Below are 21,043 nucleotides of genomic sequence, written 5' to 3' on the forward strand. Positions count from 1 at the left end.
CGGTTCATTTTCCCTTACATCTATTCGATTCTTCTCACGAAACCTCGGCGATGCCGTAAAACCGAGATCCTCTGGATATTCAGGGTCATACATTTGTTTATATTCTGATTTCTGTTGGACCTTCTGACATAATTCCAGAGTCGCTTTTCCGAACAGTTTGATGTGCTGGAGTCGAGGTCTGCTGTTTAATATCCTCTGTAAGTTTCATCGAGTGTTCAAACGTCGTCCTGTTAAGCTCCTCAAGCTCCGCTTCAATTCTCTCTATTTCCTCGGTAATATTTTCCAATGCCATTTTTACAATAAAAACACGAGATTATTATCAAAAACTTTAATGGACAAAAATCATACAATCAAACGTGGTCCCAACGTGGGCGCCAAATTTTGTTACGTGTCTGCCTAAACATGCTAATATTTATTACGGGTCCCCTCAGATACCTTGCTGAGGTGTTTGATTTTTATGATGATTGTTTAAGATATATACTAATTTTCCTTGTCGCTTCCCTAGCGTTTATTGATTCAAAACCTCAATTAAATATAAATATTTGAATGTATGGGCCCTCGCCGCAATCTATGCGTCGCTCCGACACACCCCGTGGCTTCTATCAGTCACTTCCAGCGACCCGTCGCTTATATCGGTCGCTTCAAACAACCCGTCGCTTCTATCGGTCACTTCAAAACAACCCCACGAAGCACCCTCGTAACTGATAACTAATGTCTACCCGCTGAACCTAACAAGCAACGCTCACTAAGACAAGTTGCTTCTATACGCCAGTATTATTGTTCTGCAAATCGCTGAGCCATATTGACTTACCAACAATAAGCTTACCTGGGAGTATTCACTTCAGCGTCTACACTGCGACTGACTGCAGACTCACGGCATCTCGTATTTATACCCTTTGATCACGTGATCTGAGATACCCGGAACAATCAAAGAATCGGGCGTTTGGGACTTCAGAGTGTCTCTCGGAACTCATCATCCATTTTCATTTACCATTTATGTTAATATAGGATAATAAAAATTATCACGTTTATAAGAACTTCGTTGTTAGGTTTCCATTAATGTGGGTTTTTTTTTTAGAAAAAGATCTCAAAACGAAACACTCCGAATTTATTCTATCTTTTAGTTCAAGTTTACTTGGATATATAAACATAAGTATGGAAGTAACAATTGTTAATTGATAATACGTAGTCCATATATCTAAATGTCTAGATATATCACGAAATTGAGGTTAATGTTAAAAGTCACTAATTCAGATTAACATTCAGATGGATAATTTCAACATGTTTCATATATATTTCTATTACTTCTATTTGTTGGTACTATAAAATGCCTTTGAATCCTTCACATTTTAAAATATTTTGCATAACAGACCCCACCTGTTCCATCAATTGATCGCTGTTGTCTGCGATAAAATACCTGTTCAAAAAAGTGGGCGCTCACGAGTGGTCTCCAAAATTTCCCGTGACACGTATTTTGGCAAACGTAGCACCCGCTTTTTTGAATAGGATTCTTGTGTAACAAATACAAACGCTGATATTGAAGACAACTTTAAAAAAATAGAATAGTTTTTAAGTTAAGATAATTGTAACGGTCAATGCACTTCTGAAAGAAGTTTTAACTATTATGTCTGACTAAATAAAACCTATTTAAATGCAAAACAATGGAACTCTAGACCACTTTAAACCTAAAATATATAAATCGTCAAAGCATAACACGCAAACATTTTATTTTGCAATTGAAATCTTATTAAATTCCACTGACATCTAGCTTGACATAACTGAATTTACTTAGATAGGACAGACTGGAGAAATACTCTTGGTAAGTACAAGAACTCGTTTTCTTGCAAAAAGCAAAACATGTTGTAACGATATAACTTAAATGATACATCTACTGGGAAATGATCAACATACAGGCGTCTGTTCTATCAAACTTCTGTCAACAGATTTAAATTAAAATCCAATATCTTATTAGTCAATTACTTCTATATCAAAGAAATATGATCAGATATCGTTTATATTTTTGATAATAAACCTTCGTTTTGATCATGCGACACTGCAATCAAATTCCCGAGTTCTGTGACGCAAACTCTGTCAATGGCATTAGGTTTCATGCAATAAATTAGTCAATGAAAACCATATTTGAATGTTAATTAAACCACCGTGTTCTTAGTTCAGGGGTTCCTTTAGATCATCAACTACAGACAATCGACATGCAATCTATAAACTTTTTATTCAAAGTTTATGAATGATATTTTAAATTTGCTAAGAGTGGTGTGTAGATAACTTTCTTTATTGTATTTACAACTACACTTTTTGGACCTAGAACAGGTATCTGTTGGGAAGAAAAATGTTTGACCAAGAAAATTATTTTGATATTCTTTTCTATTAAGAACTAGACGAATACTTTTAAATCATGAACTTTTTTTTCAGGTTGAAAACATTTTATCAGCACCTCGAATGACAACAACCTTTCGAAGTGTATGCAAATTTCTAAAGGGGTCAAAATGTGTCTTGACACAAAATTGTGTCTTGTAATATTAGGATTTTTCTGTTCCTCTATCATTGTTCTGAACAATTGCGTAAGTAAACTTTTTACTTCTTCTATGCTTGTTTAATACACAATCTTAGTAGCGTTATTGTTGATACAAAATTAAATAAATAAATTTTTGCTTCAAATGTTTTCTGTGTCTTTAAAGTATGAAGAAGTTAATCGGTATAGGTAGAAAACTTACTACAGTCGAACATAAATACTTAGCTTTTGTCTAAAACCGTTCTTACTTTCCACATGTGGAAAAATAATTATTATTATTGCGCGTCAAAGGCATAATGATTCAATAGTTGAAATAAGATATATTGAGGAAATGTGGATATATTTATGAGAGAGAGAGAGAGAGAGAGAGAGAGAGAGAGAGAGAGATATTTCATTTTTAATTGGTGAATGTGTAAAGCTGTGTGGTGCATTTTTTTGGCTATCAGTATTACAGTATTAAATAATTGTCTACACACACCAATTATCTTCGAAGGCTATAACCTTTTGACTATTAACTCAAGAGAATTGGTATCCTTTCAATGTTAAAAATATTCGAAGTTATTAAGAATAATTTCTTTATGGGAACATATCCAAATGCATCTTGGACATGGTCAGAAAAGAGAACCGTTTGAATTTGTTGCCTCAATGATTAAGTTTCTTCAATCTGTATATTATGCATATGTATCGATTATTTACAACACTAACTTCAGAAATAATACTGAACAAAATGCATACCTGTTTAATTTTGATTTGCAAAAACATAATGATTTTATTTATATCATTATCAAAGTCATAATACAGCCATACCCACCTCAACGTTTGGGGGAGGGGTTAGTTTGAAGTGAAATAACGCGGACCCTTTTATGTCAATTTTTTAACAACAAACCCTGCATTTTATTTTCGTATTGCAATACAATTGTAAATGAACTAATTGAGCGGAAAAACTGTCGCAATGTCTATTATGATAAACATTCATAGCGTAGCCATCGTTTAAAAGCGTACAAAAATTTGATATAAATTGGAACCAACCAGTTTTAAAGTTGACACTCGACATGTATCTTGTTAATTCATTTAAAGATACCGGTATTCAAAAGTAAATGGAAGCATGGCTAATGTCGAGAAAAATCTTAATACGATGTTTGTAAAATATAATATATATCTTCATTGTCTATGAGGACGATTGCAAGTTTGTTGTCCCTGGAAACAGCAATTATTAGGCAAGACGGGAATAGTTACTGTCGAGGGAGACAATAACCTCGCTATCGTTTAATAAATCAGTAAATGTGTATTATATGATTTGTCGGCAATGCTGTGTCTAAGTTATAGTAATGTAATATATTTTGAAAATACATGTACTTGTTAAAACTCCAAAGAGAACGTGACCTACTTTCATCCCCAATTTTTACCCCAATACTAAGCACCCCTCCCCCTTTCCTTATATCACGTGTCGTATACAATGTCTTTGAAAAATCTAAACCAATAAGACATTCAATTACAAGTAAGTCAAACTTTAGATCAACAAACTACTCATTAATACATATGTTATTTTGTTGAATTTTAGGTATCGAACCAATATAATTTATCAATATATGCTTTGAATGCATATTGAACCGACCTTTAATTATTACATGGTACACGTAGACATTTTTAAAGGTAGAACAAGCGATTAACATCATGTTCTTCACAGTTTACCTTTTAAAATATTTTACGTCATGCTACTTAATTAAATCTAGATAGGAAGATAGCATACACTGTTCGCCGACTGGAAACGTCTTTTCATATTACGAAACTATTTGTACTGGTCTCAAACAAGCATGCCAGGAATGCCTTTGTTAGCAAATACAACCAAACTGCTTATTCTTTTTAAAGTGCGTTGCCGCAATGTTCATCTGAAACTACGGAATATATCCAACTTGTTTATTATGCTGGTTCGACACATGTATTATGTTGAATCTTTTTTGAAGTTTTAAATATTGACATTTTGAGACTTAAAGTTCAATAAAAGAAATGCAGTCATCCCTTAATATATTTTGTAGATATGAATTTGTTATAAAAGAAAATGACGATTTTAATACAAAAACAATATAATGTTTAAATCAGTTTTATATAGATGTAAACTTATTTGTTGAAAAATAATTGCTATTGGATTTGCTAAATATTTATCTCAGATGGTTATCTAATGTATTTTACCTGTGTATATGTATTGTAAACAAAGATAAACGCTGTTCTGCATGTACTGTAATTGATTTGAGTGTTTATTCATTACATGTTTACAAGTAATGGTAAGAGTGCAACACCATCTCAAATTAGTTAATAGTTAATAGAAGATATTAATCATAGATATGACAAACGAAAAATTAACATTAACTCATTAATTTTTTTGGCAATATAGGCCTCGGTTGCTTACAAAAAAATGAGCCAAGCTTCAAGTTATACCTAGTTGGGCACCCTCTAAATATTGCATGAATGGTGATCCAAGGGAACGGATGCTTACCCTCTTTATTACCTAGTTCAAACTGAAACACAATTACAACATCAATAAGAGGTTGCGCACACTATGTTATCCGAACAGACGCATAAAACACCCTATGTTTTGTAAAATTTGTTTTCAGTCGTAACAATCTGGTTAGTTAGGTATAGGATTGACCAATTATTGCTTTTCTGAAATAAAACATCAAATGGGAAAATAAACACGAGACAGTAGACGGAAGGCAGTAGCGAACATATAAAAAAACACGAGTCAACGCAGGCAAACCCAATTTAGCATGGACTTTGGAAGTGAGGGGATAACTGACGCTTGCGTTTGTCGTCACGGATTTGACATATTCTACATGACAAGTAGTTTTGAAACATAGATAACGCCAAGTATAGTGCTAGACCTATTTGATACTGAAAACGCTTGATCATCGACACACTTATTGACCTTTTGGTTTAATGATTTAAATTGATTAGACTGGTTTTAAATATCAAAATTATACTTCATTTAAAACCAGAAGGTTTCAGTAAAAATGTACAAACTCGATGAAATTCTCATCAGTTGTGCAATATTAATAAATGCATAATTAATTTTCTTCTCTATAAAAGTTTTCATCTTTAATCACTTTGAGACACTTCTTGATTGCGCATATCTGTTTTGATGTTAATATCTAATAATGCGTTTCAATATTTCAGAGAAAGCTCGACGGATACAAGTTTCCAGTGTATACAACAACATTTTGTCCAAGAATTAAAACAGAATGGAATGAGAGGTCGTCGGCTCTCAACTGTAACAAAAGTAACGGCTACATGTGTTTACCGAACGATCGCTTCGATGAGCTTTTAGAGTTCTGTTACAGAGAACCTGTTGAAAGAATTCAGAAAGGTAAAAATGTCTTTCTCGTATTCAAAGTAAATGCAAATTTTTCATTTGTTCAGGTATCAATCGTGAACAAAACATATTATATATATACACTGCGATATTTTTTGGATTTAACTCTATATATATATATATATATATATATATATATATATATATATATATATATATATATATATATATATATATATATATATATTCCTGATGGTCAATAGGCGTCAATTACCCTTGCAACATTGCATTACAACTTGTTATCGAATTACTTGGCTATTCCTTTTGGTTATACCACTATTCCCTTTGGTTACACCACTTGGTTTAGCAACTTGATCAAACACCTTGACACTACATCACTTACATGTAACTTGTAATTGTCAAAATAACGTAACGATGTGTACCTAAATGCAGAATTTCCACCGATTCTAATAGTAGTCAAATGTTAAAGAGCACACCACGATGGTATTTTATTTCAATGCATTGCTTCTGCATACATTATACACTCTAAACAATACTGTAAACCAACTCCTATTCACGACGACTTTATTTTGCAATTTACCAGAGATGAAGTGGTTCGCAGTGTATCATAGTCGTATAAGTATATATATTTAGTTAATCGCAGAACACATCTGGAGTTCTTCTCCATTTATATCAGAACGTGGCTCAAGGTTATAATTAAACCGACAGGAAATAACTCATTTCATAAGCATATATTGTTACATCCTCCTTCCTTAGCTGAAAATGATAAAAAAATCATCAAAGAATTAATTTAAAAAATTTGATTAAGGAAGTTGGCACCGGGAATAATAGTTAGGTCAATCATCAAAAAATCACTTGGATATGAATGATGGGGTACTAAATTGTCATTTATTTTAAATCACATGTTCCTTGCCTTTTTTTTAAATATAGGACCCCTTACAGAAAATATAATTTTTCTGAAATTGACATGGCAATTGATAATCTGAAGAAGTCAAACAAATATTTATAATTTGAACTATAATCAATTATGATTTAAATACAGTATGGAATTGAACACATGCAGTGACTATAAAAGTAAAATTTAAGGCAAAGATTAAAAAATTCTTGCTTTACCGCTGGCTTCAAAGGCCAGTACACAATGAACACAACGACAGATGTTACAAAAGTTTTGAGTAATCAAATTATAACGCAAATAAACTATAGTTATGTAATCTTTCCAATACTTTGCATAAAAATATATATACATTTAATGTCTCATTTAAAAGTAAAACAAGTAGGGGTCACATCTCAAATATTTGAGATATAGCATGAAATAAAGTAATTTTACGCCAAAATTGGAGTTCATTTTTTCTTCACTTCTATGAAATATTGGCTAAATATGCAAAAATATATTGTAAAAAATATCAAAATATTGTTTAAATGTGTTTTTTAGAACGTCATTAAAAATCGTAATACACAAACTATCTAGAAGTTTGGTATGCGCTGAAAATTAGGAACCTAAATGAACAGTACTCTAGTGAGTTATGAAAATTATTTATTTCCTTCTTGAAAACCTTCCGCCACAAAACATAGTCCGTAAGTAAACTCTTTAAGCATTTTTTAAAAACAATTTTATTCAATAAAGTTTATTTGGCATTGTAAAATATAAATATACTACTAGAATTAATCTGTGATGCAAAATGTTTAGACTATAGGGGACCCAAATTGGCGACCAGAAACCTAAGGAGCGGGCCTCTTTAACTCTATTTGGTTCAATACAGTCGAAAGTATGATGTAGATAATATGATTAAGCGGTATGGCATTAAGTGACAAGAAGTATATATGAGAATTGACAGGAAATCTAACATGGAACATAACATTAAAACTAAGTAAGCATATATTGAACCAAGCTTCACCTGGTAACACAGACAAGGGGTTATTATGCCCTTATACACTATCTGTGTGACCTAATACAAATCATACATTTCACTCTATCAGGCACGTTGTTGGTTTGACTACCCGACCACTTCTGCTTACAACAACGGCTGGATCCGCTCGAATCAGCATTGGTAGAGTGTAGTATCTGATTTATCAACAAGTCGGTTAGGCTTTACAGGAGACTTCGGTGCAGGATCATGGTTAGTTGTTCTTGGCTTTTCGGGTACTGATTCTGTAACTTTTGGTAAGCAATTGTTCGGATAAGGTTCCGAGTTACCTTTTAGCTTTGGCGACAGAGACAGCTCTCTTGCAAAATGTTCTTTGCTTCTCCTCAAATGTCGCCTGTTTTTGTGGTATTATCACCCATCTCCCGTCCTGATGTTATAAGAGCGAATGTCTCAGGGTTCAAAATAGTTTTCTTCCAGATTTTTGTTTCCTTTAGGTCGTTCACGAACAACATTTCCTTGTAATTATGGCAATTCATTGGCCCCTTTGTTCTAAAAGTGTGTTTCTCTTTCCTTTTTATAATGGAGCCGTTCTTCGGCTTTGTCGGCGTACCGTGACTTGAGCATGTCTTTTGAGACAAGTAATAAAGTCTTAGTTCTCCCCCACTCCTTTTAGCATTTTCTTTGTTTCATATCTTTCTGTTCCCTTCTGAAATGTGGCAAAGCATTGCTCAGACACTGGTAAATGCTCTCTATAGTCAACATTGTTAATTTTCAGAGGATCCTGCCATGTTCTCTGGCTGAGCTTTTAGATACGCTCTGGATAAGGTGTCAGCAAAATACATTTATGTTCACCGTTTGTATTGTACTTCCTATTCAAATGTTTGAAGTCTCAAAAACATTCTTTATAGTCTTTTTCGTGCGGTGTGTACATTCTTCTTGTGTATAATCTCAAGTGTCATATGATCAGATTCCACAACAACGTCTTCCATAAGTATAAGTTTCAAATCTTTCCATTAAAAAGGCAACTGCGAGAAACTACTTCTTGATTTGAACATAATTGAATTTAGTCTCTGTTAGTGATCTTGATACATACATTATTGGTTGTCCCTCCTGAAATAGGCAAGCTCCGAGGACCCATCCAAATGCATTACACCGCAAAGCTAACTCCTTATGTTCATCAAACAAGCTCAACACTGGAGTATTTGACAGTACGGTTTTCACATCCTTGAACACTTTACAGTGCACCTCTGCATCCCATCTGAAATGTGTATCAGCGTTATGACTTCTTAAAACTGCCGTTATTTCTGAGAGCTGTGTCAAAATAGTTGAACACAGTTTGCCATCCCTAGAATTCGCTGCACTCCCTGTCTGTCCTTGGTTGTTGCATTGCTTGAATTGCTCTCACCTTCTGAGGATCAATACACAGTCCATTTTTGGAAATAACGAATTTCAAGTACATGAGCGAGTCTACTTTCAGTTTAATTTTTTCCTTATTCAGTTTAATGTTTCTCTCAAAACATCTCTGAAGCAAGGCTTCCAACATGCGGTCATGATCATCATGAGCTTCCTTGTCATTGTCTCTACATCCATAAACCAGTATGTCAAAATGAAAAGGTTTGATGCCATCAAGTCTTTCCAACAAATCTTAAATGCGTCTCTGGAGCAGTTTTCAGGAGCAGTTGATATCTCAAATGGCATCTCAACCGTCTGTATCTCTCCAAAGGCGTTTAAATGTGGTAGGAAGATGCTTTTCTCATCCATGATTACATGTCAACAACGGAAAATATACGAGCCTTGCTTAAATCTGGAAGTATGTCCTCAATTAGTGGAGTAATAATTTCTTTTTAGAGCTTTCAGTGGTCTTTTATTTATACATAATCGAAACTGTCGATTTGATTTGGGTGCCAAAACAAGGCTCGAGATCCAATCAGTAGGTTTTTACAAATTTGATGATTTCTAACTGTTCCAGTCTATCCAGTTCTTGCCTCAGTTTTTCTTTGATAGCAGATGACACTTTCGATTCCTTGCTGGCATCTTCAAAGGTTTTACACCTTCTAGTGTCATTTGGCTCACAGCTAATATGTATATGAACAACAAAGTATGTGTTAGGTAGTCATATCGTACTTTTTCGGAGAGTGGCAGTATATCAAGCAATTTACTTACTACGTGTATCATAATTAGGTAGGTAGATAAGTGCAGTATATCGCAGAAGTGGAGCACTGCTTACGTTATTCCAGATCGAGACTCAACAGTTACCAATAAGTCGTACAAGAAATGATTATTTCATTAACATCTATCGTTACACGCAGAAACTTATTTTCGGGACCAAATATTTTTAAAACACTTTTTGCTATAAAAACAATACGAAAATATTGCGTTTGCAGCGATATATATTAGGTATGCAAGGCCCTAGCGAACCTTACGAAAATTTCTCGCAGTCAAATAAAAGTTGGTCTACACAAACGAGAATGCTACAACTTACAGTATATACCCCTGGAGTAATATCGCACTGTATTTTCGTCATGAAAATACTGTACGACAAAAATTTTCAGAATGCCTGGCCTTTATTCAATAATCTATACCGTACATCACTCTTTTAAGCTAGCCACGTATAGCCAATTATAAACTGTAAACAAGTCAAGCTGACTTTTAAGAAACTACAAACACGATTATAGTAGTTTTAGTTTTATATATTAAAAAATACTTGTAAAACTATTCTAACATAGGACCTCTAATAATTCATTATTTCAGTGATTACTTATTAAATATACATAAGCAAGGAGAGGTAACTCCATTAACCGTTTCATATCTATAGATATAATATGCCGTGTCATATTTATAGATTTCTTGAAAGATTATATAATGTTTTGATCTATTTTCAGGTTTTTGTTTATATTTAGTAAAAAAGGTTTCACTAGTTCACTCATACAGCTGCAGTCGTTTTACACAAGGATGTCATGATCACCCTTTTTTTAGCAATGAAATCTATAAGTGTAAGTACGAACTCTTTTAATCATCGAGTTTGTATAATTAATCTTCCTTACCGTATAGTTTGATATTTATAAGTGAATTTATTATCTGGTGAGACAGCAGCAATTAAATGTCGCAGGTTACCGTATTCATAACTTGTTGACAGATTTTAATGGTATATGATTGAATATATTTGTAGCCATAAACTTTAAAATCATAATTTCCACATTTACATTATGCATGTGTTTTACAGACCCAGCTTGTATTTCAATTGGAAATGGGTGTTTCCTAGCTGAACCATCTTGTAAAAGGTAACTTTTTATAAAATTGGTCAAATATTTTTGAAAAATCTATAAAATAACAAAGACAGATGGCAAGGTTTTCATTTTAAATTCATTTTTTTAGACGGGGGTTGAGACATCAGATTTTAAATAAATATATATTATGGGTATTTACTTATCATTAGTTCATACCGCAATCCATATGTTATTGTAAATAATGTAAGGCATCTTTTTTACTGTTGCTTTGAAACTTTTTCGTTTAACAGTAAAACATCATTTCGTATTCAAAACGGATCACGGCATTTTGAAAACGTCTCAACCAACGAATGGAATGGCAGTACAACAACTCACTCTCAGCTATCGTCAGAACGTCCTCAGTTAGACATTACACCAATCAACGACGATGACGACACTCTATTAGTTCCAATAATTTTAGGAATATCCACCCCGTTATGTATTCTTTCGTTGCTGTTCGGCTACTACATAAAACGAAGTAAGATTTTTACTTTTTGACTCCAATTGTAAAAATATAGACTATCGTAAGTTAAGAAAAACACGCCCAGTTATATAGTTACAATTACCATAGCCGTTGTATTTGAATGTTTTGTGGGGAATTGTCGATTTCTGCCCTATGATAAAATGAAGAAATATTTACACAATTGATTTAAAAATTTTCATTATTGTCTTTTTTTAGTTATTGACTTTTAATAAGGTTAGCACTTTATAGATTAAGAAATTTTCAAATATAACTCGTATATTACTTTTTTGTTTAGGGCAGCCGTGTTGTCAAAAAATACCTATTGTGTTACTGTACTTTTACATTTTTAAGATGTTGATTTAGCGTTGAGCGTAACGTGTTAGGATAAAATCAAAATATTTTAGCTTTGAGATTTGAATATTTTTTACATCTTTACACAGCGCTCTACTTTTAACAATGTTAATGTAGTTTATAGATAGCTTGACCAGCCAGCTTTTTTAGGCTAGCTTTCTAGTACCAACGCAAGAGTCTTGTATTCGATACATTTAGATGAATTCGTTTCAGATAATGCCTATGGGTTATTTCAGTTATTTATTGAGCCTTTTCATTTTTAAAATATTTTTTTGTATTTGAGGAATTTTGGATGTTATCATATTTAAATATAAAATGAAGATCAAAACGTTGAATATAAAGAATATTATAAAGGTTATTTGACCCTCAGCCTTAAAGTGTTTTTTAAAATCAAAATCATAGGATTTATCTTTTAAATTTATCAATGATTTAAGGAATGAATTCAAAATTTATTTGTTTTATACGATATAAAATGGTTTGGGGCAGTTTACACTGTATAAACCGGGAAGCGGCTTAAAAAAAGCGTAAACTGTTTCAAACCATTTTATATCGTATAAAACTAATAAATATTGAATTCATTGCTTATAATTTAATTTTTTTTACTGTTCATTGTAGATAAAACCGGTCATTTGATTTTAAAATGACGTAAAATTGTACAAAATTCAACCGTAACGTCAGGCGTATTGATCATTTTTTGACGTTAGTCCTACTATAACGTAGACAACATTCTGAATAAGATATAAAATAATTGTTTAGCCAATCAGAAAGCACGTTACAACCAGAATTAAATTATATACAATAAAAAGAAATTTAATATTATCTATTCATTTTAAGAAGTTATTGCAAATTTTACCACAATGGATATAATGAAATAAACCTACAAATAACGATCAAATTAGAAAAAAAACTAGAGCTTAGCTTGTTGCAAGCAACGAAGAGGTCTTTCGTTACAGCTTTAAGTCAAGAAAGGATTGTCAATCAATCTTAATAAACCATCCCCTTTCTCCTTACATTTTTCAGGGCCTGGCATACATTGATAGGAGATCATTTTAACACTACCTTACTTTCTGACCAATCAGGGCTTTAGAAAATCAATTTGATCTCTTGAAAATTAGTTTTCTATGTATTAAATAAATGTAACCCCAAGACTACAGAGTATTTAAGAGTTAGATCTCTCGTAAAACAGATAAAGGCATGTCCGTGATAAGTTGGGGATATATTTAGACAAGAAAAGTATAGACTGCGACTTTAAAACACTATTACGCACAAGAAGATTTTCCCTATGAGAAAAATTAAAGCGGGTATGCATGTATTCATGTGAAGCTTTTAACTCTCATATTACGGAATATCCAAACATTACTATATTACAATTCGATTGATAGCATTATGAAGAACAACTTTTTTGACGACATCAATATCGTAGCATGTATCGTTTTTTAGTAATACAGCAAAGACTTTCCAGGCGATTAGATTCCTTATTTAAGGAACAAGCCCATTTTTTCTGGTCTCAATTGAAAGCCCTTTCATTTATGCGCAACTTTTGTTCTATATGCATTTAAGGAGGCCGACTTTAGTTTGCATTGCGCATGTTTTTGCGCATTCTAATATAATACAGTTGATTTATACTTCTTATGAATTTTTTTCGATTTCATTCATAAAATTGAACACAATAAACAAAATACAGATAAAAATATTTAGATTGTTAAAGGAAATTTTTATTTTTAACACGATTTTTACGTTGTGCGGTAGGGGAGCATTGCCATTGCGCTTTTATGACGTTATGATAAAATGAAGCTTTGTAGGAGTACGTTATAAGAAATATTATAAACGAAAAAGTAAAAATTGTACGCTGTTGAAATTTTATATACAGAATGATGCTATCCTCGACGACATTTTCCTCATTTTTGGAATGAATCCATTATACCAATCATCATTCGTGATGATCCAAATATATAGCAAAATTTGGTGCATTTTAATATTTTGAGATGGCCCTGGACTAAAAACCAGACGGTAGAATTTTGTGTTTTTTACATATAAGGTAGGAAATGATTTTACAAATCATATATAGCAATTTGAGAAGAAAAGCTATTGTAGTATTTGTTTAAAACTGCTTTGATGTGCGGAAAATCACAGTTTCCTATATATTCCTATAGTAAATGTACCTCTTTTTTGAGATGGTCCCTGAAAAGAACCAGACGGTCAATTTTCATGAACCTTCGCAAATAAACTACAGTTGGTTTAATTTTCATATGGTTAAAAAAATAAAGAGTTATGCTATTGTAGTTTTTCCGCAAAAACACCCAAATCGGTCTCCTAAAAAAATATTTCAAACTAAAAAAATAAGAAGCAAAAACATGAGTACAAATTAGCAATTTTTTAAACATAGATTTCGATAATATAATTCAAGTGGAACAATTTGAAAAATCTGAAATACAAAAATCAGAGGACAACATTCAAAGTGTCAAGTTTAAAGATTTCCAAAGTTGGATCATTTGCTACGGACCATTTCGGAGCCTTTGTCCGGAAACGATTGTCACTAAAAATTTTAAGAAGGGGGAACAACTCGAACCCGGAAGTTATGATTTATTATCTTTTTGTTACTTAAAAACTACATCTAATTTACAAGACATCCTGACAATTTGAATGAAATCGGATGACAAATAAAAAAGTTTCTAAGGTTAAAAAAAAGTCTTGAAGAAGAAGATCAATAATGAAGAATTATTATCAGAATCAGTACAAGGTCTTCCGTTAGAAACGGAAGACCTTAAAACGGTTTTTCCGGTGTATTGGTGGCACGAGCTTCTCTACCTTTAAATACTAGGTCTCCGTTGAGCCACTAAGCCTATCAGTTCGTTGAGTTGCTGTGCATACTATTTACACAAGAAGACCAATTAAATTTGTTTGAATAAAGGGCAGATTTATTATACAAATAAAAAAGAAATCAGGGTAACTTACTGAAATGGAACGTTCCTAAGGATCGAATATCATTAAAACATAAATTTATATCTAAACGAATGTTGCTAATAAATGCAGCCTGGTTAATACAAATGCTTTTGAAATCTTTATGGATGCTTTTTCCATTCGACATTTAATTTGTAAATGCTAAATTTAAACCTCCTTTCTTATACGTATTGTTCCCAAAATTCAAGTATTTGATTTCTGGTTCTCATGATACCAATTCTCAATATTCCATGTAATATTGATAGATATTTACTCCTACTGTAGTGTTCTATTAATTTATGATGACATGTGGTTTATATATTGATATGATATCACAGCTAAAAGACGTGTTAGTAATTTTCATTAATATGCATATCATGTAAGTTAAGAAGAATACATCAATACACTTATTATTGACTGACTGACCTTGTGATTTACTTGTTAATACATTTTCATCATTCTCTTTTCGTATTTGGATAATATTACTATTTTGAAGGAAATGTCATTATTGAAATATCTTGATTTATTCTATTTAACAGATTTAAAAAAGAATACAAAGTGGAAATTTTAAACCTTTCTGAAAATATAGGAACACGTCATTTTTTTCCCTTTTTAGAAGATTTGAATTGTTAAAGGTCATATGAAACGATTTTTAACACTATGATTTTCTTTCTTAAATATAAAGCTTGGTATAAACAAATTTTAAAATACGTGATGTAAGATATTTTCCCCTTGCATTACTGAGAAATAACCTGAAAAAATTCTTCCCCGCTTATCGTTCTTGATTTTGTGGATTTATGACGTCACACAGACCCACCGATGTAAACAATGCATCAAAACTATAAAATAAATGTAAGTTTACAGTAAATTTTAGTAATTTTTGCATATATGAACGTGTCTTTCTTTTCAAATGAGATCATTTGATTTTGTAGTAGCCTACAGATGACTTAGTTTTAATTGGTCGTTAATGAATAAATGTAACATCAGCTTCTCACCAGAGAAAAATCATGATGAAGTTCCCGTACTGCGGTGAAATGCTCCAACATTAACAGCTGATTAATGAATTATCCTTATCCTTTTAAAATAGAAACATCATTTTCTTCTGCGGTATGTATAATGATTGGGCTACATTTAAAAGGAATTAAAGCATTTTAATTGATTTGATTTGCTTTGTCACATAAAAAAGTATAAGGCAGGCCAATGAAAATGTTTGAGGCATTGTGTACAGTTTGTATTTAAGAGCCGCTATAAAATGCCGCAAAATTATTCTTAAATTTTATTTTGAAAAAATATAAATTTCTGACTTTTTGATATATAAATGTAGCAATATCTTTTGAAAATACTTTGTGTACACGTGTATTAACGTTTTATTAAATTTGATCGCGGAAATATGGCATTTAGAAATGTATCGATAAAATAAATCGGTTGTTTGATAAAAATAGTTTTGAACGAATGTGAAAATAAATAACAGATTTTATTAAGAACAAGCATCAATAATGATAAAGAAAAAAACGAAAGACAAAATTGCGGAAGAAAGTGAGATAGAAGGGATCTGTGAGTAAACACCGCACATGTATACACGTTGTAAAATCAAAACACCACACATACAAGTCCATGTTTCAAAATCAAAACATTTGAAGAAATTTCTCTTAGACTAAAAATAATTAAAAGGTAACATATTTGTGAATTTGAAAGCGAAACAAACAATAAAATCGTGAAGCGAATGAGGCACTACGAGGCCTATAAGTTGTTTAGAAAATAAAAAAATCTTAAGGAATTGCAAATGGGAAAACACGATCAGTTATTTTTGAATTTGTCATTTGCATTAAAAAGATCGAAATAAAACATATATACATGCATATATTAAAATTTTATCATAATTGCATGTGGATCTGTGAAGAAAATCATTCATTCTCTGTGCAGTCTCGAAACTGAATATGTATACACGCTATTAAGTACATATATAAACGCACACGATTTCATTTCTTCAGTTGATAGAAAAAATACCGACGTGGTTGATTATTGTATAATTATACAAGTTTTTTTTTTTTTTTATATAAAATAGTATTTTTTTCTTTTGAAATGCTGGAAAATGACATGGATATTTGTATTCACAACATAAAGCTTTATTAGGCTATTGGGTCTTTCTGACGTCATAGGCAAGAGAGGTAAGTCGCGTAAGTCAATGTTCCTTTTCCCGATTAAGTGATTTTGATCGACTGTGGCGCTCACATTTTGCATAAAATATTCAAAAAACAATGTCAGTCTTATAAAATAAGCACTTATGAATTCATTCCCGTATATAACTCAATATGGTCAGGATATCGTTTCATATTACCTTTAGGCAAACAGTGATTAATGCTAAAATAATATCATTGATGATATTTTTTAAAGCAGACAAGGTAGAAGGGAGATCAAGGGTTTATAATCCATTTTCTTTCTAACATAGTCTATTTATGGCAAAGTTCATTATCATATGCGTGTTAAAAACAAATGCTAGGCAGCTACATTAAAAATTTACCGAGGAAAATCTTTTTCATATTTAGTGCCGAGGCCAATACTACTAATGGTAGAAACATTCATGGATTTTCACAATAAGTAAGATAACATACTTTTTGTCCCCCTCCGCAACGCGGTGCGGGGACATAGAAATGCCGGGCGTCCGTCCGTGTGTCCGTGGGTCCGTGTGTCCGTGGGTCTGTGTGTCCGTGGGTCTGTGGGTCCGTGCGTCCGTGTGTCCGTGCGTCCGTCCGTCACACTTTTTTGTAAGCGCTCTCATGCCTACAAATTTTGACGGATTTTCATTAAATTTATACCAAATGTTTATATCACTATTATCTTGGTCAAGTTCGAAAATCAGCATTGGTCAATACGTTTTGTTGGAGTTATGGGACTTTGACCACAATAATAACTCCGTTTTATAAAAAAATTGACATTGTAAGCGCTCTCATGCCTACAAATTTCGACGGATTTTCATTAAATTTATACCAAATGTTTATACCACTAATACCTTGGTCAAGTTCGAAAATCAGCCTTGGTCGATAGACTCAATACTAGTATACTGCTTGACCGGCGGGGGACCCAGGAATTCTATTCTTGTTTACTAAAGGGGATTAACTTGAGTAAATAAGAGTGGCACACATTATGTTACACAGTTTATTGACTAAAACATATTTATATTACAAAGAAATTAGTAGCATGATCTAAAAAGGAATTTCAGTAGATGTATAATGGTTAACAAATATCATATCAAACAATGCCACAATAACAAATAGAGCTTACCACGTGTCTTGACCAATAAAAATAGTTGTGGAATTTCACTCTTTTCGAAATTACTGATTATAGAAAAATACACTATTAAAAAAAAAATATGTTATAGACAATTTCATACATTTTTCTATTTAAAGAAAATTTAAATACTAATTTCTCTTTATGTTATTTTGAAATTTGAAATAGACGTTTTATATGTAATTGAATGAAATTATGTAAAAATTTGTTAACGGTGGAAATATATGTCTGACAATACATAGCGAGTTGACGATGCATCAAGTTGTGTATTTTTGTGTTATGCATACCCTAATTGCCTGAATAATATATAAAATAATCATGTAATTTTATTATGATATTGTGTTTTTAATAATGAAGGCATATGACTTTCAAACACACTGCTCTTTGTTCATGCTATCTAAAGTGTTGCTTTTATCATCTTTTTTATACAATACATGCTGTTTTGGGTATTAGCTCACCTAAACCACTTGCTTCAAGTGAGCTTTTGTAATCAACTTTTGTCATTTTTGTACTTCTTGTCTAGCACAAAGTCCTTATGGAAAAGAACTTCTAATCTATTAAAATAATGGACAAAACCTTTTTCAAAAGGGAGATAATAGATAAAAAACCCACTGAAAACAACATCTGAATCAGGAGTGCCGATATTTTTACCCCAAACCTTGTATATAACGAGAAAATTTCAAATTGTTAAAACCTCGACCGTAGGCTTGCTCAAGTACCATCTTTTAGTATAATGTGTATAATTATCTAAAGAAAAACATATGTTAAAATCTTACTTGAGCAGATCTGCGCTCTATGCTTCCGAATACAAAATATAAAGCAAAAATGAGAATATTTTCATCCGTTTGCAAATTTGCGTGAATAAGGTCATAGGGTTGACGCCGTAGATAAATAGACAATGAGCAATGGTGGTTAAAATCAAGATTAAAGTGATAGGCGTCCACTGTACAATGATTTATGATTTTTATACGACACTAATTAAAAATTGATTAAAATTGGGGGCAGATATTAGACCATACCACACATATTCCTTTCGATATAAAAATTAACATTGAAAAATATTTATAAGAGTCTTCTTTCCAAGTACTACTATTCTACAAATTATGAAATAACTACTCAAGCATTCTAAGATAGTGTAGATTGTAAATTGTTAAAACTGTACCATCCGAACTAATACTTGGCCTCCAAAGGGGTTCAAAGTTCAGCATTGAATTATATAGAAAAAAATTAAAAACCTCTTTAGAAGAGATATATGCATTCATGTCTAATCGATTTTACCTTGTCAACACTGCCGATAATTCTTTGCTGTTTACATCGTAGTCATTGTCGATATCGCAAAGTTGACGATGTTGAACCGGAATCGAGCTTGAATTGTCGACATATTAGTTTTTTTAACGTTAACATCATCGGCATCGCAACGTTTAAGATGTATACGGCATTAACCGATATTGAGTTTACATTGTCTACAACGCGGATATTTCTTTTATGTTGTCTTTGCACTACAATGTGGACGATGTCGACGATGTAAACAGGAAAGAAGGCAGACGATGTAGACACAATGTATACTCGATATTGGTCAACATTTCGATATCGACGATGTAAACAGGATATAAATGGAACGATGTAGAAACGATGTTCACTCGATGTCGATCAACATTACAATGTAGACGATGTAATACAATTAAGAAGACACACGATGTACATGTAGACACAATTTCTATCGATGCAGGATAAAAGAGGTATGTATAGACACGGTGTTGACTCGATGTCGATAAACATTGCGTTGTCGACGATGTAAACAAGGAAGAAGGTACACGATGTAAACGCAATGTCCACTCGATGTTGGTCAACATTGCGGTATCGACGATTTAAACGGTGTAAACACGATGAAGACACGATGTCGACTCAATGTCGATCAACAATGCGATGCCGACGATGTAAATAAGAAGGAAGGTACATGTACACATTGTAAACACAATGTAATTGTACACATTGCAATGTCGACACCATTGATAAAGATCGTGCATTGGACATACCTCGATAAATGCTACGCTTAGTACAGTGCTGCTATCGTGAAAGTTGACAAAACTATCCTATCCTATCCTATATCCTGTATCCTGCATCCTATCCTGCAAATAAGCTCTATCCTATCCTATCCTATCCCATACTTTCAAAATATAGGAATGCAAGTTAAATGAAACGAAATTTAAAGATAAAATGATTTTATTAATTAATGTAGTACTTAAAATGAATAATTAAATCTTAAAACCGAATATTCATCGAGCGGGATAACTTACTTACCTGTGCTACGGTAAAATTAAATCGTACGCGGGATGGACACAATAACGTAAACAAACAGGTAAGCGATTAGATTTTTGATTTCATTATATTTATGCATAAAAAACAGATAAATAACTTCGATGCACTTATTGAGGAACTGTTTAGTCACATATTTTTTTCAAATTATTTTCTTATCACATACAACTGAGTGTCATTCTCATTATTCGAGCGATTCGTTCGGCGATAAATGTAAACACGATCTGAAAATAAGTAATTCCTTTAGGAAGTTTATATTGTTATAGTTTAAACCACTCGGAGGTATTTCTTAAGCATTTATAGCTAGCTAACATTTATTAATTCGATATGTTCAGGTTAATATCGGACAAAAATATGCTTCCCTGTTACTGGGCTTCGAAGAAATTATATTAAACGTGAATCAATGCCTGATTCTTGTATACATGTTTATCTTCTAAAATGCCAAATTAGTCGTTTATAAATTCAAGCTTTTATTAATTTGCAGACTTTAAATGAAGTAAATACAGAAATATATTTCTGACGTTGTGAAATGTTGCAACGAATTTTCGCAGTAACTCCGTACTTGCGTACGAATTGACAAAGATGTAGCGCCGACATTTTAGCACGCATTAATGTTATGCACCGCGTTCTTGTTCTTGATATAATAATTATTCTTAAATGGTTTTACTTGTTAAACGTTTAAAATTGACGTTGAAA

The 21,043-nt window shown here is 32.3% G+C and overlaps 1 protein-coding gene across 1 annotated transcript in view; it reads left to right on the forward strand.

Moving 5' to 3' along the window:
* Nucleotides 1-1,743: 1,743 nt before the first annotated feature.
* Nucleotides 1,744-21,043, forward strand: part of LOC128181879 (uncharacterized) — a gene marked incomplete at its 3' end in the record, with an annotated part of 105,442 nt that continues 86,142 nt past the window's right edge. Inside the window, 6 exon segments of the mRNA XM_052850434.1 lie at nucleotides 1,744-1,819; nucleotides 2,431-2,579; nucleotides 5,702-5,891; nucleotides 10,606-10,716; nucleotides 10,947-11,004; nucleotides 11,241-11,467. Coding sequence (XP_052706394.1) covers nucleotides 2,481-2,579; nucleotides 5,702-5,891; nucleotides 10,606-10,716; nucleotides 10,947-11,004; nucleotides 11,241-11,467 — 685 coding nt within the window.

Source organism: Crassostrea angulata, chromosome 4, assembly GCF_025612915.1.
Source record: "Crassostrea angulata isolate pt1a10 chromosome 4, ASM2561291v2, whole genome shotgun sequence".
Taxonomy (NCBI): domain Eukaryota; kingdom Metazoa; phylum Mollusca; class Bivalvia; order Ostreida; family Ostreidae; genus Magallana; species Magallana angulata.